The 25,198-nt window shown below is 42.8% G+C and overlaps 3 protein-coding genes across 5 annotated transcripts; 2 read left to right on the forward strand and 1 right to left on the reverse strand.

The window, feature by feature from the left end:
• The first annotated feature begins 235 nt into the window (after positions 1-235).
• On the forward strand, positions 236-3,840 carry derl2 (derlin 2). The gene is made up of 7 exons (XM_084698215.1): positions 236-377; positions 915-980; positions 1,893-1,966; positions 2,197-2,290; positions 2,645-2,840; positions 2,973-3,063; positions 3,288-3,840. The coding sequence occupies exons 1-7, from the start codon at positions 285-287 to the stop codon at positions 3,391-3,393; spliced, it is 720 nt and encodes a 239-aa protein (XP_084554341.1). The 5' UTR covers positions 236-284; the 3' UTR covers positions 3,394-3,840.
• A 728-nt stretch (positions 3,841-4,568) lies between these two features.
• Positions 4,569-8,070, reverse strand: scimp (SLP adaptor and CSK interacting membrane protein). Its single transcript, XM_084698595.1, has 5 exons — positions 7,970-8,070; positions 6,959-7,082; positions 6,346-6,409; positions 5,887-5,966; positions 4,569-5,701 (listed from the first exon to the last, which is right to left on the reverse strand). Exons 2-5 carry the CDS (start codon positions 7,068-7,070, stop codon positions 5,496-5,498), a joined length of 462 nt encoding a protein of 153 aa, XP_084554721.1. The 5' UTR covers positions 7,071-7,082; positions 7,970-8,070; the 3' UTR covers positions 4,569-5,495.
• A 3,289-nt stretch (positions 8,071-11,359) lies between these two features.
• rabep1 (rabaptin, RAB GTPase binding effector protein 1) lies at positions 11,360-24,779 on the forward strand. 3 transcript variants are annotated; one of them, XM_084698326.1, is made up of 19 exons: positions 11,360-11,506; positions 13,142-13,270; positions 13,648-13,851; positions 14,245-14,405; positions 14,637-14,756; positions 14,946-15,081; positions 15,708-15,886; positions 16,224-16,331; positions 16,831-17,301; positions 17,678-17,782; positions 18,161-18,277; positions 18,471-18,569; positions 19,561-19,701; positions 20,861-21,050; positions 21,254-21,265; positions 22,113-22,168; positions 22,498-22,596; positions 22,989-23,105; positions 23,789-24,779. In XM_084698326.1, the coding sequence occupies exons 1-19, from the start codon at positions 11,461-11,463 to the stop codon at positions 23,888-23,890; spliced, it is 2,592 nt and encodes an 863-aa protein (XP_084554452.1). In that variant the 5' UTR covers positions 11,360-11,460; the 3' UTR covers positions 23,891-24,779. The 3 variants fall into 3 exon arrangements, with proteins under 3 accessions (XP_084554452.1, XP_084554454.1, XP_084554453.1); XM_084698328.1 differs by lacking the exon at positions 22,989-23,105; XM_084698327.1 differs by lacking the exon at positions 21,254-21,265.
• The last annotated feature ends 419 nt before the right edge of the window (positions 24,780-25,198 follow it).

Below are 25,198 nucleotides of genomic sequence, written 5' to 3' on the forward strand. Positions count from 1 at the left end.
AGATACTAACACCAAGGTCCACTACAGTAAACAAAAATGAATAGTCAAAGATGGAAGAAATAGATGGCCCGCCCCTAATTATTATTCGCTGAAAACATTGACGCGGACCAATCGAATTCTGACATCCTTTCACAGTCAGTTTTGGCCTTTGAGTGACATATATCTGGTTCGCTCACTAAACATAAACAAAAGCTATCTAGCCAATAACAGATCACTCTATGCTACGCCATTGCTCTTGTGGTGACGTGTCAAGCAAGTGCCGGAAGTGTCTGAGTTGTTCCAAGATGGCTTACCAGACATTTCAGCAGGAATATTTACAAATTCCTGTTGTTACTAGGGCATACACAACCGCATGTGTTCTCACAACCGCTGCAGTGGTAAGAAACAATTTGTTGAATATATTTATCTCACTAGTCATGTTTATGTCACTGATGACAAGCCGCTAGTGTCAGTCTCCTTCATGTAAGTTTGCTAGTAGCTGTCAGCTCAGCAAAACAGCACAGCAGCTAGGTATTGCTAGTTAGGCTAATGGTTTGCTAGTCTATCTTAACAGCTAGCTCTACTTATATCGGCAAACCGATTTCGAATCATTCATGGAGACAACTAGCTCATCAGGGTAATGAATGCTGAGCTGTCACAACCTCGTACTGTAGTGCATCACATTTGCGTCTTGATCGACAGACTTGCTAGTTAGCAAAGTCTCTTGGTTGTTGGCTCTTGATATTTAGAGTCTCACCCGGCAGCAGTTCAGCAAGTTATTGAGCTAGAACTAACTACGTACTGTACAAATGTTGTGCAGATTATTCTAGGTTCTGTTTTATTCGAAAAGGGTAACTCTTTGTAACATTTTTTTGAATATGGACAAAAATATATCTTGCGTTATTTTCTTTATAATGCTGCTCTTTCTCCCGTAGCAACTAGAACTCATCACACCTTTCCAACTATACTTCAATCCAGATTTGATACTAAGGAATTATCAGGTGAGTAAGCAATACTCGAATTAGTGACACAAACGAGTTGAATCATTTTAAGGAAATGAAAAGCTTTTTCGAAAACTTGAGGTTCCATGAAAGTCCTAGACATTATACATTTCATAGGCAGTTTCTTTGGAGATAATGTTGTCATTAGTCTGAATTACAGTATTCCCCTGTTGCTGGGATATTTGAAACAGAGATGCCATTCATCATTATCATGACATGATAAATGAGTCTAAAAGTATTATTTTATGTCATAAAAAATCACATGCACTGCAAATGGCAAGAAAATATCTGCATATATGTCATGGCCTTCAGTGACATTCTGCTTAAGTTATCTCAGTGTTAGAAAATAATGAACACAGCCCATGTAGTAATTTGTTTTTGATTTTATTGGTACACATTATAATTATAGCATTAGCAAATGGCAACATTTATTCAAGTTTATTGTGTTAAAGTATGAATACACTTCTCGTTAATATTTATTGGGCGACTTTATAATGAATAATTAAAAAAATATGTTGTTGGAGTAAGTTGTCTGTTTTGATGGAGGTAGTTTATTTTCAGTTTAGAATTTTTGTTTAGAATGTCTTGTGGTTTCAGTTTGGACAAATGTGCTCAATCAGAATTTAATGTAATTTTGACATATTAGTAGCTCATATATTCATACATATACATATATAGCTCATATACATATATATTTTTTACAGTAGTCAATGAGGTCCATAGACATGACTAATCACTAACATGACTAATTTTGTGCCCCAAAACAGAACCAACTTAATGAAGTATAGTCTACATTTGTAATACTTGATCTATACTCCCTCCTTCACTATACATCTTCAGATGTTAGGCTAGGTTTACAGATTTTCTACATGCAGTTCCAAGACTTGACTTCAATTTGCTTCTCTCTCCAAGGTATGGCGAATCATAACCAACTTTCTATTTTTCGGCCCAGTTGGCTTCAACTTCCTTTTCAATATGATATTTTTGTATCCTTTCAGTCACATGCCTCTTTGAAACTTGCATTTGCATGTGTTGTGTTTGTTTTGTGGTTGTTGTACACATGTATACAAAGTTATCCACACAGACTTTTTGTCACAGGTCCTCCATTTTCACAAGGAAATAGTATACTGTATTTGTTGTGAATTAGGCCCCTGTTCTGGTAGATGAACTACCAGTTGCTTTATTGTGGAGAGATGTCCTTAAGCGTGACTTTCAGATATCGATATTGTCGTATGCTGGAGGAGGGTTCTTTCAGGGGTCGCACTGCTGATTTCGTCTTCATGTTCCTCTTTGGTGGCCTTCTGATGACTGTATCCTTTTACCCTTATCTTGTTTCAATATAATTAATTGTCACTGTAAGTGAATTAGATTCAATTAGATAGGCTTTCTATAGATTGACACATGGGTTTATGTGCTGGGTTTAGGCTATATAATTTATGTATTGATTTTAAAAGGAGAAATTTAAACTTTTATTTCCTGTTTTAATACAAATATGAGTAAAATATGTGATTATGACCAAGTCACCTGCTGTAGTTTTGGTTGTGATCCTTGTACGTGTTTTCCTTTGTTGTTTAATGTTAGATAATGTTAAATTAAGACAGCCTATATAGCCTTTTTCTACACATCATAATCTATTCACATTAATCTTCTTAATATCATCACAGATATTTGGCACTTTTGTGAGTCTAGTGTTCTTGGGCCAAGCCTTTACTATCATGCTAGTGTACGTGTGGAGCAGACGTAACCCCAATGTCCGCATGAACTTCTTTGGCCTGCTGAACTTCCAGGCACCTTTCCTCCCCTGGGTTCTGATGGGATTCTCTCTGTTACTGGGCAACTCCATCATTGTGGATCTACTAGGTACCGGTTGAAATTTACATCACTCCAATTGGCTTTGCATCATTGCAAACCAATTGTACTGTCTATTCAATGAGATTAAATGCCTCTGTCTGTGTTGAGGATGGTTGACTGTCATTTACCCTCCTCCTCAAGGTATTGCTGTAGGTCATGTATACTTTTTCCTGGAAGATGTGTTCCCTAACCAACCAGGCGGTGGCAGATGGCTCAAGACTCCTTCATTTCTGTGAGTTTGTGTTCTTCTCTGTTGCAGTCTATCCGTTTGCGCTGATGGAAAAATCGAAGTGATTTTAATTGTCACATTTGTAGTTCAATTTTTTTTTTTTTCAAGAAACATTAGAATTGATTTGTAATGTGTTGCTTATAGCCTAGGAATCATATGACCTAGCATACAACCTTTCACATTTTACTGGGATATGAATGTATCCTTCTGCATTTTGTCCTCCACAGTAAGATGCTGTTTGACACGCCAGAAGACGACGCCAACTACAACCCTCTCCCAGAGGAACGCCCTGGAGGGTTTGGATGGGGCGAGGGCCAGCGCCTCGGGGGTTAACATGGCACCTCTCATCATTACAGGATCACTTTCATGGACATTCCCTCAAAGGAAGGCTAGGGGGACAAATTATGTGGTCTTTATTCAACTTGTTTCACTATAGTTCTGGATGAAGAAGGCCAATCTCCTACCTGAGCTTTCCGGAGATTCGTCGGTTGTCTGTGTACTGTATGTGGCTTACACCCCCCTCAAAGACTGTTCTAAAAGCCGGACTGTTGCCATAAGACCATCTGTGACGAGGCAACAACAGGGAGAGGGGACTTTGAAGGGCAAACCTTTGGCTGTATTGTTGGCGTATGTCTTTATCTCTGAAAATATAATCAGATGAGCAGAAACAAGAGGACAAGGATATCTGATTGAATTGGTGAATTCCGGTCAGATCTCGTGTTTTTCCATTTTACTTTTTTTTTTTTTTTTTAAGAATAAATGTGTGGCAAGCAAGAATAATTGTTGAGTATATTTTTTTGTATTATTTCAATTGGTCTAATTTAGCATATCAATTATGGAAATTACATCAGAGATGCACAGTTATTAATTGAATTCTCAATCACTTCATACTTGTGACTGTATATTTCTTATGGCACTGTCAAACAAGCATGTGTTTTAAGTGTTAAACATTTTGCTTGTTTATGTTTTGTAGCTAAAATAACACTGGGTGAAGTACAGTGTCTATATTTGAATAACAAAAAGACTGAATTGTCACAGGGCACATTACAAGCTTTTATTCTAAAATAGATTTTCTTTTATTTTATCCTTTCAACCTACACACTCACAACCATAATGACAAAGCAAAAACAAAACAGGGTTTTAGACATTTTTGAAAATCCACTCCATCATACACCAACATGCTCCGAGTACTAATGACATCAGGTTGATGGACTCATTCTGCCTACGCTGACTTCAACATGACCAACATCGTATCTGACGAGGAACAGGGCCTCTTCTGACCAGACAGTGTTATCCACTCAAGTCACTGATCAGTTGCCCACTGGTGCCACTCCCTCTTGTTTTGTATCTCAAATTTCTATTCAGTCATTAAAACAAAATAACATTTTCAATGTTTAATATTGGCTAAAGACTCTAAGCAGTAACAGTTTTATATATATATATATATATATATATATATATATATATATATATATATATATATATATATATATATATATTGACAGTATATTTTTTAGAAAAAGAAAGGGAAGTAAAGTGTCCAGTTCATTAATAGTACAGTTACACTGGTCCTTTATGTAACCATCCACTCAATTATCAAATTAATGTTTAACATGTGTTCCACTCACGCAAACATTTTAAGACAGCAACCTTAGTGTCATTTAAATCTTGTAAGTATGGTTTACATAATGTATGGCTAAGCCAAGAAAAAAAACAATATTCAAGGAAAATATATTCCTGCTGTTGTCATTTCTTGGAAACTGGTTTTAAGCCAGTTAAGGAAACTGGTTTTTTGAGGCACACAATGCTTAAAAGGGTACAGCACTGGGAGTAGACAGTAATTCCTCCTGATGGTCTGTGCTGCTTCCAAGTTTTGTTGAAATAACTACAGTGCAACTACATCACTAGACCAAATTAATGTCATTTTCCACTATCTACAGGAAACATTTTGTGCTGATGTGTGTTACTACATAAACAGTTAGCTTACCGTTTTACTGAGTTATGGTGACAGTAGGCTGATCTGCCAACTGTAGCTGATGTGCAGTGCCTCAACAAATATTAATAACTGCATCTTTAACTGATACGACTTCACATATCCCAACATTGAGGAAATACTGAAAACAATTGCAATCCATGCTATATGATGAACAGATCACACTAAATATTATTCTTATACTATAGGCTCACACATACTAAGTATAGCTAACTATTAAGTATAGCTAATATGAATTATTAAGTTAAGCAGATGATGGATATAATAATGTGAGCATTCCTTTTCCCCTCAATTATGTGTCTTTAAATAACATGATTTGGACTGTAGCCTACACTTAACCCTTTCCATTTTAATTGGTAAAAGAAAACTGTAGTCATCTATACCTGTATCAGGACACTTCTCTGGTTTCTGGGTTAAGCCTGGCCATTAGGTCCACCGAGGTTTATCCTACATCATCATAGTCTTCCTCACTCTGTCTACCCTCGTTACAATCGTTCTTCCCGATGTCATCGTAGTCCTCTGAGGACACGCTGTGTTTGTCATAGCAACACTCCTGACTCAATTTTTTTATGTACGGAGGAGGCACAATCTGGTCATCCAAGGACACATAATCAGGTGGGTCAGCGAGGTTCTCGTAGCTGTCTGCTTCTGTGGAGCACAGAGACACATCAACAACAAAAATACTTGGGTTGGTGTTTGCAACTGTGGTATTGGAAATATGTTGGCAGCTAATAATTTTATTTGATTCAGGCCTTGGTCAAGTAGTGGACATTGCATAACATAACCCTTGTTATGTTGTCTAAATACAGGTTTCCTGTATTGAAAATGCCTACCTGGACATGTTTCGAACTGTGTTCTTGGTGGTAAAGGAGGCAGATCGTTTTCAATGTCTTTTGGGTGATACGAGTTGTTTCTGACCAGGCAAGGAGAGAAAAGAACGGAGAGAAATATTTCTCTAACTTTGCTGCGGCTCATTCTTGGAGGTTACATTCATGCTATGTAGGCGACATGTAGGATTAGCCATTTTTGGAAAAAGGAAATGGATACTTAAGAGCGGTGTCACTTTCTCTCAGCCTACAGTACTAAGGCACCATAAGCGTTTTGTTACATGGAAAGCCCCTGAACCAACATCATAAAAGTGGCTGGACTAGCGTTTTTGTGTGAGCAGAGAATTAAAAATCCGTACCATTTGAATACACTGTGTTTTATTCTACATTTTATTTTATTACCTCCATGTGTTAACTTTGATGAAGAAAAAAGTTGTATTTTTTGAGTATTTTTTAATTACTTACTGGACATAGAATTCGGGGGAATTTGAAGTATGATCTGGAGGTGAATTTGTTTGGAACACATCAGCTGTAAAGAGGAGCAACACTGTGTTAAAACAACTAATACAACAGTCAAGTGTATAACTCTATGTAGGCTAAGAGTGTTAAAGTAATGGATTGTAGTGCTAAGGTGTTGATTAAAAGTAACATTGACTTTAAAGGCAGAGTAGGTGTTGATTTTGAGAAGCACTTTTTGTCATATTTGCTGAAATGAACTTCCCACCCTGATAACCAATGAATCTAAAGGTTTGACAGTAAATGAATCCTATAGGCCTATCTGTGGGCATCGCACGACTGTAATAAACACGACCAATCATTAAGGTCAGACCAGCACAAATGATTGGATGGCATTTGGACCGAATGCAATGAATGGACGGGCTCCTTGTTTGTCTGCTTAGCTACTGTACCCCAGCAATTTTCATGTGTTTTTGAGAAGTGGGTTTCAAAGGAGGGGTGAGATATTTTGGTTTGAGCCCTTTCAATCTCAAGCTAAAATAGCTAGGTTCGCAAAACTTACCTATCCTGCCTTTAAAGTGTCTGCAGTGTTATTTTTTATATGGATATAATGTTTAAATACCTTGTTTGGAGATCCACCTATTGATAAAGTAAAAGGTGAGCCCAATCACCACAGAGACAGAAATCATTCCAATGATTATCCATAGCCAGAAGTATTCTCGGAATTGATCCATCAATGCTTTAGTCTACACAAACCAAACAAGAACCAAAAGTCATGAAAGAGTTTATATGCCGTGTACATGTGGATATTTGATACTGTACATGCATTCGTGAACCAAGCTTCACAGTCACAATGTCTTACACATTTGTAACACACTTAGACATTGGTACATACACTTTCTGATTTTCAACAGAAAGAATGGAAAGAAACAATGGCTTCATTTTTGAAAAACTGTAGAAAAAAAGAATAGTTGTTTGTGGTGGACCACTTCCCAGTTCTGTATTATCATGAGCTAGGTTGTACTGTTACTGTAAACTGACAAGTTTCTCACAAGTGACAGTCTCATACTTGTGTGCCTTTTTATTCATAACAGCTGATGAGCACTCAAGTAGCCTTTACCTGTATCTTAACCCCCATGAACTTTAATCTGAATTTTTCTCATGAACTCACTGTTACCATTGTGACAGAACAACTCTTTAAGCAGAGTTTTGTGCAAATGCTAATTGCATGTTTATCGAGGACACTGCATCCTCTCACAGCTGCAACTCTTATTTTAGAAGTGTCAAGTGTATTACTTCCTGACATGTACATGTTCTTACAGTCTTCCAGCACAAAGCAAGAAAGGCACCAGTCAATGCCAAAGATCTAGATTGCATTGGTGCTTATCTGTTCTACCCCAAGCTAAAAAAATAAATTAAAAAAAGAAGACAGAAAGAAAGAAAGAAATTGCTAAAATTATGTTGGCATTACTGAACCTGGGTGACAAAAAAATCATATTATGACATCAAACACAAAATGTATTTTGTTGTCACAACAATTACAACAGTCCATTACAACATTACAATGCGTGCTAGTCCTCATTACAGTGTTCTCAATACACAAGGGACTTCACACTGACAGAAGCTTTCTTACCGTACGGAATCCAATGAAAAACTAATGGTATGTTGATATTTCTGTTAAAAGCTAAATGTAGATGACAGGAAGCTTCTTCTTGAGGTCATGATTAATCTCGAGGTCTGGTCTGCTTGAGCCAACTCATTTCCCTTTAGTCTTTTTTAAGGAAGTCCAAATGACTACCATAACCCCTGCCCCCACCCGGCTATTTGCTTCACTGATTCAGACTGTATTGAGTGTTCACACCCTATTTGGGCCTAGGCGTAGGCAGGATGGACAAATTGTACAATTTGCTGTGTTAGCTCCCAATTAGGAGTACAAAAACAATGACAAAATTATATTTACACTAATTATAAACACTAGTAATCATAACACCTTTTTTACAAGCGGTGACACAGAGCGCTTCACAAATGTCCACAGATCAGCAGCCACATCCAACCCAGAAGTGACTCAAATTAAAGGTTTTTAATTTGGCCTCACACAGGGATAACGTCAGCCGCTCTGATTGCAACATGAAGAGTCAGTTCCAGAGGAGAAAAACTCTATATGAGAAAGTCCTTCCCCCCGCCATTGTCTCCCAGATTTTTGCCCTGGTGTATGTTATGTGTAACAAAGGGGTATGAAGGGAGTTGATCTTGTGTAAGGCCTTGATTGCAGATATGGCATTGATCAATGTTCTCCTGTTCTTCTGACATTGCCTCACTGAATGACGAGCTAATTGGTCCTTGTTTGCATTGTCTGTTTTAAAATACACAAATGAAAGGGTGATGATGGCTTGGATGCTTAAGGCTTAGTTTTTGTTTAGGCTTAAATCATACAACACATTATACAGCACTGGGAGAATTAAAGACGGCAAGAATGTGGACACCACATGTTCCATATAGGGTTCTTTTGGTTGAATCCCCCACAGCCCCAAAATGTTTCTCAACCTCTTTGCGCCACACGGAATCCCATTCTCTTGCTCCGCATCTCTGCAGCTCCGCATCTTCACAATTTTGTCATTGCCTTGACTCTCCTCATCATGGCTCCCCTCAATCTCCATTCGATTGATAATGTATTGGAACTCACCGCCTCCCCTTGCTGCGACCCTGCTTAAATGTGGGGATGCACCATGAGAATGAACGGACTATGGCAGTCACCACTGCCCTCCAGTCTACCAGAGCGGCTTCAAGGTCATCCGTCATCATTCTGCTGGACCTTTCTGCAGCGTTTGATACGGTTAACCACCAGATCCCGCTCTCCAGACTTTTTGAGATGGGCATCACTGGCACTGCACTCCAGTGGATCTCATCCTACCTGTCGGGAAGATCCTACCAGGTCTCTTGGGGAGGCAAACTGTCAGGCCCTCGCCAGCTCTCCACTGGTGTCCCACAGGGCTACGTCCTTGGACCCCTCCCCTTCTCTCTGTACACCACCTCACTTGGATCAATCATCACCTCCCATGGCTTCTCTTACCACTGCTATGCTGACGACACGCAGCTGTACCTGTCGTTCCCCCCGACCGATCCGGGGTCTCAGCTAGGATTGAGGCCTGCCTAACAGACATCTCCGCCTGGATGACCAAGCACCACCTCCAGCTGAACACCTCCTCGCCAAAACAGAACTTCTCATCATCCCAGCCAAACCCTCCATCTCCCACAATCTCTCAATCACCCTGGGATCTGCAACGGTGACCCCCTCATCCTCTGCCAGGAACCTTGGGGTTACCATGGATGACGAGCTCTCCCTCATGGCCCACATTGCTGCGGTCTCCCGGTCATGTAGATTCACCCTCTACAACATCCAGAAGATCAGGAGATACCTGTCTGAGCACTCCACCCAGCTGCTAGTCCGGGCACTTGTCCTCTCCAAGTTGGACTACTGCTACTCGCTGCTTGCTGGTCTCCCAGCATACGCAACCCACCCTCTTCGGAAGATTCAGAACGCAGCGGCCCGCCTGGTCTACAATCTACCCAGACGCTCCCATGTTACCCCGCTCCTCATCTCCCTCCGCTGGCTACCCATTAAGGCCCTCATCAGATTGAAGACCCTGGTACTGACCTTCCAAGCAGTGAACGGGACTGCACCCGACTACATCAAGTCACTCCTGCAGCCTTACACCCCCACCCACCACCTACGGTCTTCTTCAGACAACCGCCTGGTGGTCCGACCGCTCAAGACCGCCCGGTCCCAACACAAGCTCTTCTCCTGTCTGGCCTCCCCGTGGTGGACTCAACTCCTCACCTCTATCAGAGACACTGACTGTCTCCCCACCTTCAAGAAAAGGCTCAAGACGCACTTGTTCCGGGAGTACCACGGTACTTAGGAATGGTTTGTTGGACCCAATGCTAGTTTCCTCAAGGATCACAATGACTCTTGCTTAGAGACTTGTTGCTCTTGTTGGTTATTGGTAACTGATTTAAATTGTTGTACTCGCTGTGAAATATTATTTTATTTTTTTTCACTGTTGCTTGCTTTTATACTAGTACACTTGCACTTATAGCGATTCATGTTGTTTAATTGTAACTTGTTAAAGTACATGCTCTTATGGTTCTTCCTTATGGCACTTATTTTGGTTGTTCACAATATGTGCTTCATGTTTTGGCTACCCGCAATGTTGTTATTATCAGTGACCTATGCACTTTGTAAAGCTCTCTCTTGGAAGTCGCGTTGGATAAAAGAGTCTGCTAAATGAATACATGTAAATGTAATGTATGGCTGAAGTTGAAGTGTTTAGTTACATATTAAAATATGTGGGGTGAAAACGGTTATATAAATGTGTTCCAATCTATTGCAATGGTGCTGATATTTTGTTTAATTTAAGTTATATATGTTCCACTACCACCTCAAAATAGTTCACTGGCCAGTGGCCACCAATGCAATGACACATGTTGTGTTTTGCAAAGTTTGCTGGTTCAGTATTTGAGAAAATCTTGAGAAAAATCTTTTCACGTTTCTATAGAATACTGGAATCACAATAAGGCACATTTCATATTTTTAAAAGCTTTTTTGGGGGCAAACATTTTCAATGGCAATTCCCCCCTCTTTTACAGCAGTCCTACAATCCAATCAGAATGATAGAGTGATTTCACCTGGCTAGAACCAGTTCACATTTCCCCCTGTATTGGTGATATGACTTTGGTTACTGAAATTATGTTAGCTGTCATATTGCCAAGGCCCAGCAAGCTTTGCAAACACAAAATGTATGTCGCTCCCAATACATTTGGCCACGGCTGTATTTGTGTTTGGGTGTGATTATCTGAGAGAAAGAAGAAAGCTTCTTAGCTTAATCGGGTACCTGCCTACACTATTGTATTATCTTTATAATACATACAATCATCATCATTATCATCATCATCCCTCATCAACTCAATCCATGTTGCCCAACTCCTCCCTTATATTCCCGTTGGCACATGCGTGGTTGGCTCTGTATCTCCAATGACGTTGCCTTTCATGTAGTTGCCTGTTTTCTTAGACACTCCTAGCTTTCTCTCACCCCGCCGGTTATTGCAATCCACCCCAAGGAAACCATGGCCGAGGAGGCCTCGGGATCTGCCCGGCCGTCCCAGCATGACGGTAAACATAATTTTCTTTTTGGAAGTATTAGTAATGTAGCTTGCGTGGTCTCGAGCTAATCCAGGTCAGCGGCCTGTGCATCCTCGAGCTAAAATAGCCCATTCGCTATGCTACCTGAAAGGTGGTAGTGTGGTTATTCTCTATGTTCTCAGGGGACGAAATCATGCATTTTGAGGCCACATACAATATGCGCACAGTGTTCTTATTAACTACATATTATGGCGTGATCGGAGATCTGTCGTAACCTTTGGGTTGCTTGTTATCCGTTGGATAGCTAACCGCTAGCCAGAGAGCTACCTGTCATTGTCAAGTTCAAAACACAACAACAATGACAGTCAGGGAGTTTCTTTATGCAGTTAATGTGAAGAGAAACTCCAAAACGACTATTCTCCAGCTTCTGATCGACCCTTAACCACACGCACTACCGGGAAGTCTGATCAAATTGATCCTTGCTGTTTAGCTTCCTAGCAGGCAATGTCAGTCCAGATGCATGTAATTGTGTCTATCCATACGTTTAGTTTGATATACAGTGTGCTTGCATTGTGTGGGTGAATTGGCAATGTTGAACAGTTCATATAATTTCAGTTTGTTAGACTCAGCCGTATAATTGTTTCTGCAATTCTCTGCATGTCATCACTCCAGTGAGCATATCATTCTTTCAATCCACTTTGCCCTATTCATTTTCTATGGGGATATTTTAGTAATGGCTCATTTGGATGCGCTATCCTCATAAGATAGCTAGTCAATGTAGTTATATTATTTTTTCTTGACCTCAATGTAAAGCATTTGTGTAATTAAGTCCAGGTCAAGATCTCTTTACGTGTAACATTATAACATTTATTGATTCAGTTGGGACAAGCTTTAGTCTAGGTTTTCACAATTTCTATATGGTCTGATTTGCTAGACTTCTTTAGAATAGATCCTGAATGGCATTACATTTTACACAGGGAAAAAAGACTGAGTAACGCATCAAAGGGATCTATTCGAAATCTGCTAGAAAAGGGCTTATAATAAAGAAGTGATTTTCAGACAGCAAAACTGTCTTACACAAGCTAATCTGGTTAAAGGTACAAGTTCCTAGACCAGAGTAGAAACCTGCTAGAATGTGGTCAACAACTAATTTATATATTTTGAGCAGATTTTTGTTGAGTTAGTTAATATGAACATTAATGCAATAAGTGGTCAGGAGAGTTACTTTTTTTTTTTTGCAAAATGAGGTGTCTTGTTTGATTGCCTGAATTGTTATATTGACAGCCTCAAACCAATTGTCTATTTCTCATACATGCTTAACTAAGCTCAAGTATGCTGAACTGAAAAAACGATTAAACTGACTGCAAAATAAAATGCACTTCCCCTTTCCAAGGGGTGACTAGTTAAAATAGTGTCTGAGTGTCCGACTGAAATAGACAGGTGGCTGCTGTTTTTACATAAAGTACACTATTTCTAGTCACCTGAAACTTGCTCACATGAGTGAAGCATTGCCCTCACTCCTCGGCAATAAACCCTTCATTGCTTTTATTTAATCCTGGGTCAAAGTCAGCTACCGAAGTTAGCGACCATTTGCTAAGCTAGCCTTGTTAAGGAACATGGAGACCAAAACGGGTATTCTCAGGTGAGCTTTTTACCGTTCTTCAGGGGGGCTCCAGAAGCGTGTGGCAGCACTGGAGCAGGAGCGGGCCGAGTTCATCAAACTCAAACAGCAGCTGGAGTTGGAGTTCAACCAGAAACGGGCCAAGTTTAAGGAGCTCTACCTGTCAAAAGAAGGTAAGTCTTTAATACGGTTTTATTAGCTCATTTACTGGAATGGAACTGCCTTATAGATTCATACAATTTTTCTCATACAGTGTTTAGAATGGATCTAGTTAAGAAAGCTGAAATGTGAAGCATTTTTTCCAAATGACTGAAAAATAGCAAAGCCTTTGTTGCGTTTCAGCGTAGAGAAGTTCAAATATTTTTAGTTGTTTGGACAGTGTATCATGTCTGAATTCCTTTTTCTGACAGGCCACGGAGTCAGTTCTCGGTTTTACTCAACACGCATCTCTTGTTCCATCCCATGCCTGCTTCCTCTTTCTCCCTCCCCACCTCCCTCTTTTCCACTTCTGTCTCCCCCCCCTCCCCTTTTTATTTTCTTCTTCTCCCAGAGGAGCTGAAGAGGCAGGCGGCATCTCTGGAGGGTGCGCAGGCGGAGCTGAGTCGCGTTCAGACACAGCTCACTCAGGCTCAGGCTGAGATGGAGAACATCAAGGAGGTGGCGACCGTGTCAGAGAGCACCAAGCAGGAGGCTATCGACCAGGTCAAAGGCCAGTGGCAAGAGGAGGTGGCATCGCTGCAGGCCATCATGAAAGGTAGCCCAGCCAAGAAGCTAAGGCTGGTTATCCCTATTGCTGCATCCCACGTTGGCAATTGATGATGTTATGGACTGTTACGACTGAAGTTCGGTCGCTGTTATGTTTTCCCATGGGGCCATAGGTAACTAAGCTCTCAAAGCCATAGGATCACCCATAAGGTTTGTAGAAGGAAGTTATGTGAACCAGGAATATCATCTCACTCAGTACACTGAGAATACACCATTGGCGGTTAACGCAGCATCAGAGCTTGAGTTCTGGCATTCTAGCGAGCCGGCAATAAGCCTGAAAAAAACACTTGACCCATCTCAAGCTGGACAGGCAGGGTGACACGACCAAACAGTGCTAACAACAACAAACAGTCCAGTAAAGGCTCTCTCCCTGTCCTGTTAGACACCGTGACCGAGTATGAGGTGCAGTTCCACCAGCGCTTGGAGCAGGAGAGGGCGCAGTGGGCCCAGTACAGGGAGGCCGTGGAGAGGGAGATGGCCGAGCTGAGACGCCGCCTCTCGGAGGGCCAGGAGGAGGAGAACCTGGAGAACGAGATGAAAAAGGTGCGTTGGCGGACTTGCGGATGCTTCCGGTTTCTAAAATGGAGGTCGCCATCTAAATTGAGACAGAAAGTACCACGTATCCCCATCTCGTGTGGTTTTTCTGTTGAAATGTCAATGTAGCACTAGAATGCTAACTCAGGTCATAAGTCATATCATAATGTTATAAACTCGGGTTGTTTCATGACTTTATTTTGTTTTAAGTTGTTAACAGTCTTTCATTTCTCCTGTCAGGCCCAGGAGGATGCTGAGAAGCTGAGGTCAGTCGTGATGCCTATGGAGCAGGAGATAGCAGCTCTGAAAGCCAAGCTCACCACAACAGAGGACAGGGTGAAGGAACTGGAGGCTTCCAAGGTGCAAACACGTACATACATTTGTATACACATAAGTCACACTGAAAAGTATAACCAATGTCATAAAAGCAGTAATAATTTTTGATAGATCTACCAAATCGCTGGAAGAGGACACTTTACAAGGTTTACACTTTACATGGTTTTGGGACTGAAGACCTACCAGTTATTTGGGTGGGGTTTCTCTCTATAGGTGAAGGAGCTGAACCACGTTCTGGAGGCTGAGAAGTCGTGTCGCACAGATCTGGAGATGTACGTGGCCGTGCTCAACACGCAGAAGTCTGTCCTGCAGGAGGACGCCGAGAAACTACGCAAAGAACTTCATGAAGGTGACTCGTCATGCCCTGTTTTGTCCAAGGACATCGAGGGAAGTTTAGCGCCTTTGAAATTCTTACATTTGAGTTCATCCTTTTTTCTTTTTTTTTTTGACACTTTTGTCCAAAGTGATGAACAAATAGTGCTAAGCAGTGCCGCACATAATCCGTGAACTAAAAGTTCACCGTTTTGTTCGCCGTGACACAGTAATTGAACAAAAATACCTAACTAGCCTGCAATATTCATCCCCTTTCTAAAATTGTGTTTTTCTCCTCTCCCTCCCTTTCACTCCTTTCTGCCTTTTCTCTCTCCTCTCTCTGCGTCACCGCTCTTCCTCCCCTCTCTCTCCCACCACCCTCTCTCACTCCCCCGTCTCTCACTCCCCCCCTCGCCCCCTCTCTCTCTCCTCTCTCTGCGTCACCACTCTTTCTCCCCTCTCTCTCTCTCACCACCCTCTCTCCCACCACCCTCTCTCACTCCCCCGTCTCTCACTCCCCCCTCGCCCTTTCTCTCTCCTCTCTCTGCGTCACCACTCTTCCTCCCCTCTCTCTCTCCCACCACCCTCTCTCACTCCCCCGTCTCTCACTCCCCCCCTCGCCCTCTCTCTCTCTCCTCCATCTCTCTCCGTCTGGGGGGTCAGTGTGTCACCTGTTGGAGCTGGAGCGCCAGCAGCACAACCAGCTGAAGCACACCTGGCAGCGGGCCAACGACCAGTTCCTGGAGTCGCAGAGGCTGCTCATGAGGGACATGCAGCGCATCGAGAGTGTGCTCTCCTCGGAGCAGCTGCGCCAGGTGGAGGAGATGAGGAAGAGGGACCAGGTACCCATGCTGGCGCGATGCCCGTCGCAACCCTGGCCCTGGGCTCTGATCGTAGCATGCGGTTTGGTTTTGGGGAAGCCAACGCTGCCGTTGTGGTTGGGCGTAACGGGGGTTAATTACATTTGTAGGGAGATAGGGGCACAATGGAAATAGGGTGGCAGTTGTCTGATGTTATTTGAGGTTCGGCGCACGTTTTACAGATCCAGACAAGTTTTGTGGGTGTGTTGGTGTGTGATTGTGAGTGTTTGTGTGTGTGCACAGCTACGAAACACCAAGTCAGGCTCCAGTTGTGTGTTTAACACATCGTGTGTCGTCATCCCCCCTCCCCCCCCCCCAGGAGGAGTACGAGAAGGAAATGATCAGCCAGACGAAGGAGAGGCAAGAAGAGGATGGCGACTTCACCGAGCCTTTAGACGACTCATTCCTCGGCCTCAGCATTGACGAGGTGAGGCAGATAGGGTTCCCTGAATCCACCGACCATGCATACTCACCCCTCCCGATATGGGATCTTCCAGGACAGTAGATCTTCATATTCTGACCTCTGATTTTTGAATGGCAAATAGGAGAGGGTCTTAAAATCACCTCAAGTGACACCACAAGGATGTAATGACGAAACAGACATGCTTAAAGGTTAACCCTGGCTAACCGTTCTACTGAAAACGTAGTAGTTAAATGCTGGAATGCCATCATCTCGAGTGCCTTTCTGCTTTAATTTTGTTTTTAACTTCAACCACATGCAGTGTTACAAGTGCCTCAAAAACTTTAAATTGATTCAGTTCAAAGAGCTACTTTGAAGTTAGACTGCCCCTCTTGTATTGCACTCCCCAACGGCATTTTTTTATCTCTCCCACTTCTTAAACAGACTGTTAAATTACACATAATCTCATGCAAATCGCCACAGTTCTGAATATGTGACCCATTGTTCTGTATCTCCTCTCCTCTAGCCCCACACCAACCACAGCGGACATGGCTCCATGTACTCCTTAGACACCGAGGTGGTGGCCGGGGGGCCCCTGGACCCCTACAAGGACAGCCTCCGTCGGGCTCAGTCCACTGACAGCCTGGGCTCCTGCTCCGGGGCCCTCCAGGGCATGCAGCAGGGCCTCGGGGGCCACAACCACAAAGCCAAGTCGGCCAGCCACCTGGACGAGTCGGACTTTGGGCCCCTGGTGGGCGCGGACAGCGGGGCGATCGAGGGCTTCGGGGACACGGTTTCCGTCAGCTCCATTCAGCTGACGGCGGGTCACTTCCTGTTGACGAAGGACCAGGAGAAGGCCATCAAGGCCATGACGCCGGAGCAGGAAGAGACGGCGTCGCTGCTCTCCAGTATTTCCCATGCCCCCGACACGGCTTACCTGGCCCCCTCGGGGTACCGGCTGGTCAGCGACAGCGAGTGGAACCTGCTCCAGCAAGAGGTCTGTCAGAAGGGTTGGGGGTTCTCTCGTGTGTTTTCATCGTTACATGTTACTTTGCACATCCGGTAGCGTGCCATTACCCAAGGAATCCCATTGTCAGATTCTTCTGGAAAAGTGCAGGATATGATGTGTACGGGTTCACAAATGTTTACCATTTGAGTACTGTGTCTGTGTATCTCCCATGTACATCTCCCCTGTCTACTACTGCTGTTTTTGCTATCATTGACTTAATTCTGTGTTTAGCATTGACATTTTCAAGCTAGCTATAGTGGAACAACTTCTTTGCTACCGTGAGTTGTTTTTGGGTGTCGGTGCTCTTGTCGGCTTGATTCACTTTGTCGTATTCCTGAGAGCGTTCTTGGCCGTCTGTTGCTAGGTGAAGAACGCGGGCCGGAAACTGGGAAGACGCTGCGACATGTGCTCCAACTATGAGAAACAGCTGCAGGTCATTCAGGGCCAAGAGGCGGAGACAAGAGATCAGGTGACCTCTCCTGCCCCCTCTCTCTCTCTTACTCTCACTCTCTCTTTCGGTCTCTCTCTTTCTCTCTCCTCCCTCAGCTACAGTAGCATTTTGATTGCTGCTTTCAGCCTTCCGACTGAGTATGAAATTGGCCGCGTGTGTCGGGGGAATAGTAGAAATCACCTTTGTTCCGAAATCATTTTGGGCCGATAAAACACGCCATCTGTTCGCAGTCAAAACCATTTGTTGTCTGGGAAATTCCAGCAGCCTCAAATTTGGCGTAGTGGAATAGACTTGGCGCTGTTAACGGTGACTAGCTTGGTGCCAATTGGTCCCTGTGCCAGCCAGTCTTTGTGCCCGCCTGTTCCATTCACATAGCTGCGGTCTGGGGTCTGTCAGGTAAAGAAGCTACAGGTGATGCTTCGGCAGGCCAACGACCAGCTGGAGAGAACCATGGCTGAGAAACAGGAGCTGGAAGACTCCGTCAAACAGGGCAACGAGGAAACCACTGTCAAGGTCTGTTCCCCCTCGTACAACCGACACACACATAGTCGCATGTGTCGTTTTTAAATGCGTTTTACGCCTGTTATGTAGAATGAGTTGCTCGAAATCAAGCCAACAGGCTTTCTATATACAATTTTGGAGAAGAGACAAAGAATTTGCATATAACTGTGATGAGTCTCGTTGCTGACTGGTTGTTTTGTTCCAGGTCTTGGCTCTCGTACAGAAAGTGCAGGAATCTGAGACGCTACTAACCACACTACAACAGGCCTTTAGTCAAGCCAAGAGGCACACCCAGGAACAGATGGTGAGCACCTATCCCATAGCACAACCAGCCCCAATATAGGCTTTTACAAAGTCTCTGAACAGTCCTATCCAGCCAGGGCGCATTATCAGCCAAAAGCATTTGGACATTACATTTAGTTATTTATCCAAGACATCCCATCTTATGCATATGCATGGGATTTACTGATGCAAGAAACTTGAGTGAAAATGATGTCTCTCCTGCCAGAGAAAGAGAGAGAGAGAGAGAGAGAGAGAGAGAGAGTCAAGTCAAACACATATCGGGCCAGTTGACTGGCTCAACGAGATGGTCATCCTATTTTTCCCCAATGAATCACAATTTAATTAAATTTTTTATAGAATTATGGGGAAGAATAGGGATACGGTTAAGGTTAGAATACACTTACAATTGAGGTTGAAAAGTTTCCAGGAATTTTCTGGAAAGTTTCTATGGGAATTTTCATTCGCAAAATGTTCCTTGAAAAATAATTAAACGGTTGCATATTTCCCGTTGTACATTACCTCAATAAGCTAAATATATTATTTGACTTAATAATAATGAACACAAAAACGATAACCACCTCCTTATTAAACTAAGTTGCACTATATACAGTATATACTGTGTGTGTATATAAACTGTATTTTTATATACACATACTATATCTATTTTTTAATACCGTACATGTGAAAAGTCTGACACGGGAAAACACCCCCATCTAGTACAAATTCAGTGGTATTGCAATTCACTGCTTGCCCTCTCCATGCTTCCATTACATGAGCAGTTCATTCTTGCAACACATGTAGACACAGGCCTTAGCATCTCAAAAAAATCCCCATTTTGTGTTCATTTCTCAATATTCTCCATTAAATCCCCATGATTCTCACTAGTTTCTGAATAGTCCCTAATCATTTTGAATGTTCCCACAGGAAGTTTGCACCTCCTGTAAAGTTCAGAGATTTGACCACTGTCGGGAGAGTGACACGTCATCTGCTGTTGTTTGTGTGCTGTGTCCCAGGCAGTGCTGATGCAGTCCAGAGAGCAGGTGGCAGAGGAGCTGAGCAGGCTGCAGAAAGACAACGAGAGCCTACAGGGCAAACACAGTCTCCATTCATCCCTCCAGCAGCAAGAAGACTTTAAACTACCCAACACCGTGCAAGTACGAGCTCTGTGTTTTCAGTGTGTGTGTGTGTGTTGAGGGGAGAGGGAGAGGGAGGGGAGAATGTAATGTAGAATGAATCATAGCCACGGCGCTGTGAATAAAGGCTGAGACTTGAGTCATGCAAAGATGTTTGGGGCAAAGGGCCAGCCACTCATCCAATCTTCTCTTTACTATCTCCCAAGAGGGGAGTTTTTCTTCTCTCCAAGTAAAATGTATTTATACGGCGCTTTTTCGCAGACAGGGTCACAAAGTGCTTCACAATGTACATTGTCAATATAACATAAAAGTCTAATAATACAAATAAATAAAAACAGATCAAAATGATCAATAGACCAGAGACAGAGATGACTCAAAAGCTAACCTGAACAAGTGAGTCTTCACTCGTCCCTTAAAACTCAACATTCTCAGCAAACCTAATGCCGGTTGGCAAAGCATTCCAGAGTCCGGGTGCCATAGCGGCAAAAGCTCCATCCCCACGTGTCTTCAGAGAAGTGCGTGGATGTAAGAGACCGGATTTGTGTGTTTCATTTGATGAAGAAAGTGTTTTGTGCGTGGATCTAAGAGACCGGATTTGTGTGTTTCATTTGATGAAGAAAGTGTTTTGTCCGTCTCTTCATAAACGGAGTGACTAAGTTCAGTTGAGTTCTGGATTTTGATAAGTATTTATCAATCTGCAGATTGGGAGAGAAAACCAGACCTCTGACAATAAATGACAACACCAGGCTTAGGTCTCAATCATGTCTCTCTCCGCTCTGAAGGCCGGAGGACCATCTTTTATAGGGCACAAGAATGTAAACATAGATAGTGACAGTCAGGCAGTAATGACGTTACTACAGTCTCAGAGAAAGAGATTCAAAGCTCCCAACACATGACAACTCAGACTAGAGAGTTCATAGTTGGAGCTCTCCTTGTAGTCATGACAAGGAACATTTAGCCAGTACTTTCTCCTGATCTCGAACATCTATTAACCCGGACACATAGACACAATCTACTCTTATTAATAGCAAGCTTACATGAGAACATACTCACTAGTATCCAATGACGAGTTCTCTTGATTAGTGAATAATGTAAGCACGCGGGAAATCTAAATTTCTTCCACACATTACATTCTATATCTTTTTCTTGTATGACAAAAGAGACCCTCTGTTTTGACCAGGAGCTCCAGCCCCTGGTACTACAGCTGCGGGAGGACATGGTGGGGGTGCGCACCGCAGCAGACCACCTGGAGGAGAAGCTGAAGGCGGAGATCCTGTTCCTGAAGGAGCAGATCCAGGCCGAGCAGTGTCTGAAGGACAACCTGGAGGACACGCTGCAGCTGGAGATAGAGGGCTGCAAGGAGGAGATAGGTGAGCCGTGACGCCTTCGTTCGCTGGACTTGGCATGCCGGTGTTATGGTGGGAGGAGAGCGCTGTCGGCCGATATGCAACTTGGGTGCCTCTCTTGACCTTTTGGACTGGGTTCCGGGAGGTTGGGTTTTTACACACTCTGAAGATTCTTTGTCCCTCTCTTTCCTCCACTCCTTTCTTCCCCATTGGTGACTGTTGTTCAGACATCCTGGAAGGTATGAAAACACACTCTGAAACAAGCCCACTCTGGCTGTGTGTGTGTGTGTGTGTGTGTGTGTGCGCACTAGTACCTTCACATGATAGACTAATGATGGAATGGAAGTTAAACTCATCCACTGCTTTTCATGTTTGCTTTTGTACTTTGATGTTTGGACATGGCATGTGTATGAAGGGTGCATTATGGGTATGAAGGGTGCATTATGGGTATGAAGGGTGCATTATGGGTATGAAGGGTGCATTGACCAAAAACAGTCATGGTACATAGCGGCATATGTGGTTTGTAAAATTGTGCCATTGATGTGCACGGCTAATAATACCACTAATAATACCACCTATAGGATGTAACATAGTGGCTTGATTAGTTATCTTTTCACAGGTAAATTAATTGACATTTCTTTTTAATAGTTTGTTGTTTACGCTAAATAATTACACATGTAAACAAAAAACATCAACATTGGTGAGTTGGATATTTTTGCACATAGTGATTGCACTCGTGTTTGATGCCTTTACATTTGCCTCTACATTTACTTGTAGCTTCAAATATATACATACTTCATATTCACATATACATCGTTAATCTAGTTTTGGAGGATGCTATTTACACTAGAGTAATGGTGTATTTTTATACTTGTTATCAAAAAAACATTTTGTGTTGTATTGCTTTGTAGAGCTAAGACATACACGCACCACTCCCCCTCCACCCTCAACACGCCTCTCCAATCAATTATTCATGAATTGCAGACTCAGTTTTCCAGGCACCTCATTAGAAAGCCTGAACGCATGTCTGGGGTCTTTGTCATGGCTCTGTAGTAAGTCTGTATCACCGTCTCTTCTTTTACCCAGCGTCCTTTTCCAGCCTGAAGACTGAGCTGGAGCGAGTGAAGGCAGAGAAAGAGCAGGTACACTTTCCCCAACATAGGTGGGAAGCTTACGGTCAGACTTACTCTCCCTAACTGTGGCACTGGAAGTGTACCTCTGTGGATACGATCCACTGTGACGTTGATGAGTTTGGACAAAGGGAAATAAATGACAGTGTGTCGAATCAAGGCTGAATAGACAGACACATATATTGTAGAAGGAAGACATTTTAATGCATACCATCATTTTTTTCCCCGGGGAATGCTGTTGAATTGGCTCCAGCAGAATGTTTTGGTGACGATGCTATTCATAAATACACTGGACACTGATAAATGGGTGGTTGCTGACAGTACGTTGACGCTCCCCTCAGCTGGAGAGAAACCTAGCAGAGAGGAGCCGGACGTTGGAGAGCGTACAGAGCCTAAAGACCAGCCTCGAGGAGCAGATGAAGGAGGTCGCCACAGCCAAGGTCAGAGTTTAACACGTACACAAATACAGGTACAACCATCTCCCCCCCCCCCCCCGCTGTCTCACACGTTTGTTAACTCCTGACACGTGAGAGGGCGCCTGACTCCCCTGGGACGACGGTTGCCTGACCTCATCTCATATTGGTTTACATTTACACGTAGTCATTTAGCAGACGCTCTTATCCAGAGCGACTTACAGTGAGTACAGGGACATTCCCCCGAGGCAGGTAGGGTGAAAGTGCCTTGCCCAAGGCCACAACGTCATTTTGGCACGGCCAGGAATCAAACTGGCAACCTTCCGATTACCAGCCCAATTTCCTAACCGCTCGGCCACCTGACTCCCTTTGCGCGTGTGTGGGTGTCTGGTGCGTGTGCGTGTGTTGCTGGTGGACAGACCGCCCTGGAGAGCCAGGCGCTGGATGAGAAGGACAAAGCCCAGCGGTTACAGACGGAACTGGACGTCAGTGAGCAGGTGCAGAGGGACTTTGTCAAGCTCTCCCAGACCCTGCAGGTAACGGCAGAGTCAGAGTCAGCGAGGTTGCGCGTTTGAAACCAAAATGTTGTTTGTACCGGTGTAGTTTATAGCTGGAGATCTTCTTCGGAAATGTGTTTTAATGTTGAGATCTGTTGCGTCCTTTTATGATGCTATTCGTGGACTGCTACTACCTTTGTGTCCAAGAAAAAGCAAATTTTTGTATTGTTAACTGAAACAACGTCAGTTGAAATGGATTTATTTGTCAAGACACAACTGTAATACACTGGTAAAGATAGTGTCAGTATCTGTCGGTATCAGAAGGGATTGGAATGCTCAGTTTATGGCACTGTCTACTCCATTTCTCAACAAAAAACCACAGGTAAGGAAAGAGTGGACATACATTTGTAAAATTCCACCATTATCAGTAATGTGGGCTAAAATGCAGAAATTACAGATTAAATGAAAATCCTAGTATTCATTCACTTAAAAACAAACTTTATATTGCATACTTACTTAGTGGCTTTCTTCAAAAGTTCCCAAAATATTGTTGGTAAGTGTGAACGCTATAAAAGGTAGTCACTCATTGACAATATGAATATAGTGATTTACCACAGTAGTTGTAGCAGTAATTGGTGTAGTAGTTCTCAGTAGAGTTGTGTGTGTGTGTTAATTTATTGACCAACAAAATAAACCAATCGGTGTTCTCTTCATTCTCTCAGGTCCAATTGGAGCGAATCCGGCAGGCCGACTCTCTGGATCGCATCAAAGCAATTCTTAATGACACCAACTTGACTGACATCAGCCATCTTCCAGAGACATGATACTATTGGTTGACACTGCATCCCCCGTCCGCCTTCCAGTCTCCACCTGTCTCATTGGCCCAATGACATTCTCCCAAGCCCAACCCCCTGACCATCACTACCACAGAATAGTATGATGAAATGGTTTGGGGATGGGGAAAAAATGTTCGAGATGGAGGACGATAAAAATCAGTCTGTAAGGAGATGAAAGGCCTTTTTCTGTACAAGAGGATTTGGAGCTTGTCTGTTCAGAAGTGAAGGAACATTACTACTAAGAGATTGTAAATAACAAAATAACTGTTTATGGTGGATTGAAGCTTCCTTCCTCTGTGTGTGTGTATGTATGTATGTGTGTGTGTGTGTCTATCCCTGGTTTCTACTGTAGATATGGGACTGTCCATGTTAGCTAAACCAAAGAGGAGTTTGTAGTCTTCTGAGGCACTTTTTCATCTACAACTTCTCTGTCAGGTAAAATGGGATCAAAAGGATCTGCACTCTTCTCTGCTGTTTTGGCAACAAGCAGATGAATTTCCGTCTTTATTTCTATCTCACCATCTATGTATCTTTCTCTCCTTATTTCTCTTTCATTCTCTAACCTTTTTTTGTTTTTTTTCCCTTTTTCGTAATTTCAACTTGCTTACGGCAAAGACTTAATGAAGGAGATTTACTGAACATATTTGTACATAACGATGTATACAGGATATATATTATTGCATTGATGAAGTCATTTGTTACCCCCCCCGTCATAATAATCAGACCTGTGTTCCTTCTGTAGTCCACGTTAACCATTTCACTAAGAATCTACCGCTACTGCTACATGATTAATGGTTTGCCCCCCCCCCCACACCCCCAGCTCTGATCGTTGGTTGGTATGATCTGCCTCAATAAAGCCTGTGGTTTCAGAACTGTACTGTGTCTCAAGCGGAAGACTTTATTACAGCTGAGCAGAGGGGCTTCCCTCATTTCATTTCCCCCACATTGCAACCTCTGGCAGGTCCACCAGCAGTATAAAGCAACAACTTTGCTCGACGACCCTTGTATGTTTTCTGAGATAAGGAAACTGTTTAAGACTACACTTTAACACACAGGATCATGGACAATGACCTTTTAAATAGTGAGCATTTTTTTTATTGTAAAAAAATCTTTACAACTAAAGCTACTGATGCTGTTGAGTTGATTTCTTATTGACGGATAACGATACACCTGAGAAAAAATACAGATATTCCTTATAATAAATTCTACATGTTTATAATTTGTGTGACAGGACTGCTGAATATTGAGAGATGCTCTTGTTTTTATAGTCATTCATTTAGTTAGATAAAATACTAA

This window comes from Hypomesus nipponensis, chromosome 5 (assembly GCF_054491055.1).
Source record: "Hypomesus nipponensis isolate SF chromosome 5, ASM5449105v1, whole genome shotgun sequence".
NCBI classification, from domain to species: domain Eukaryota; kingdom Metazoa; phylum Chordata; class Actinopteri; order Osmeriformes; family Osmeridae; genus Hypomesus; species Hypomesus nipponensis.

Coding starts and splice junctions, on each gene's coding strand:
- scimp (XM_084698595.1), bottom strand. CDS start 7,070: ATGGATCAATTCCGAGAATACTTCTGGCTATGGATAATCATTGGAATG. Junction 5,967..6,345: donor TCCCCCGAATTCTATGTCCA/GTAAGTAATTAA, acceptor TTGCCTGGTCAG/AAACAACTCGTATCACCCAA. Junction 5,702..5,886: donor ACAGTTCGAAACATGTCCAG/GTAGGCATTTTC, acceptor TGTGCTCCACAG/AAGCAGACAGCTACGAGAAC.
- derl2 (XM_084698215.1), top strand. CDS start 285: ATGGCTTACCAGACATTTCAGCAGGAATATTTACAAATTCCTGTTGTT. Junction 981..1,892: donor TGATACTAAGGAATTATCAG/GTGAGTAAGCAA, acceptor TCTCTCTCCAAG/GTATGGCGAATCATAACCAA. Junction 2,291..2,644: donor TTGGTGGCCTTCTGATGACT/GTATCCTTTTAC, acceptor ATATCATCACAG/ATATTTGGCACTTTTGTGAG.
- rabep1 (XM_084698326.1), top strand. CDS start 11,461: ATGGCCGAGGAGGCCTCGGGATCTGCCCGGCCGTCCCAGCATGACG. Junction 14,406..14,636: donor TGGAGAACGAGATGAAAAAG/GTGCGTTGGCGG, acceptor TTCTCCTGTCAG/GCCCAGGAGGATGCTGAGAA. Junction 15,082..15,707: donor ACGCAAAGAACTTCATGAAG/GTGACTCGTCAT, acceptor CTGGGGGGTCAG/TGTGTCACCTGTTGGAGCTG.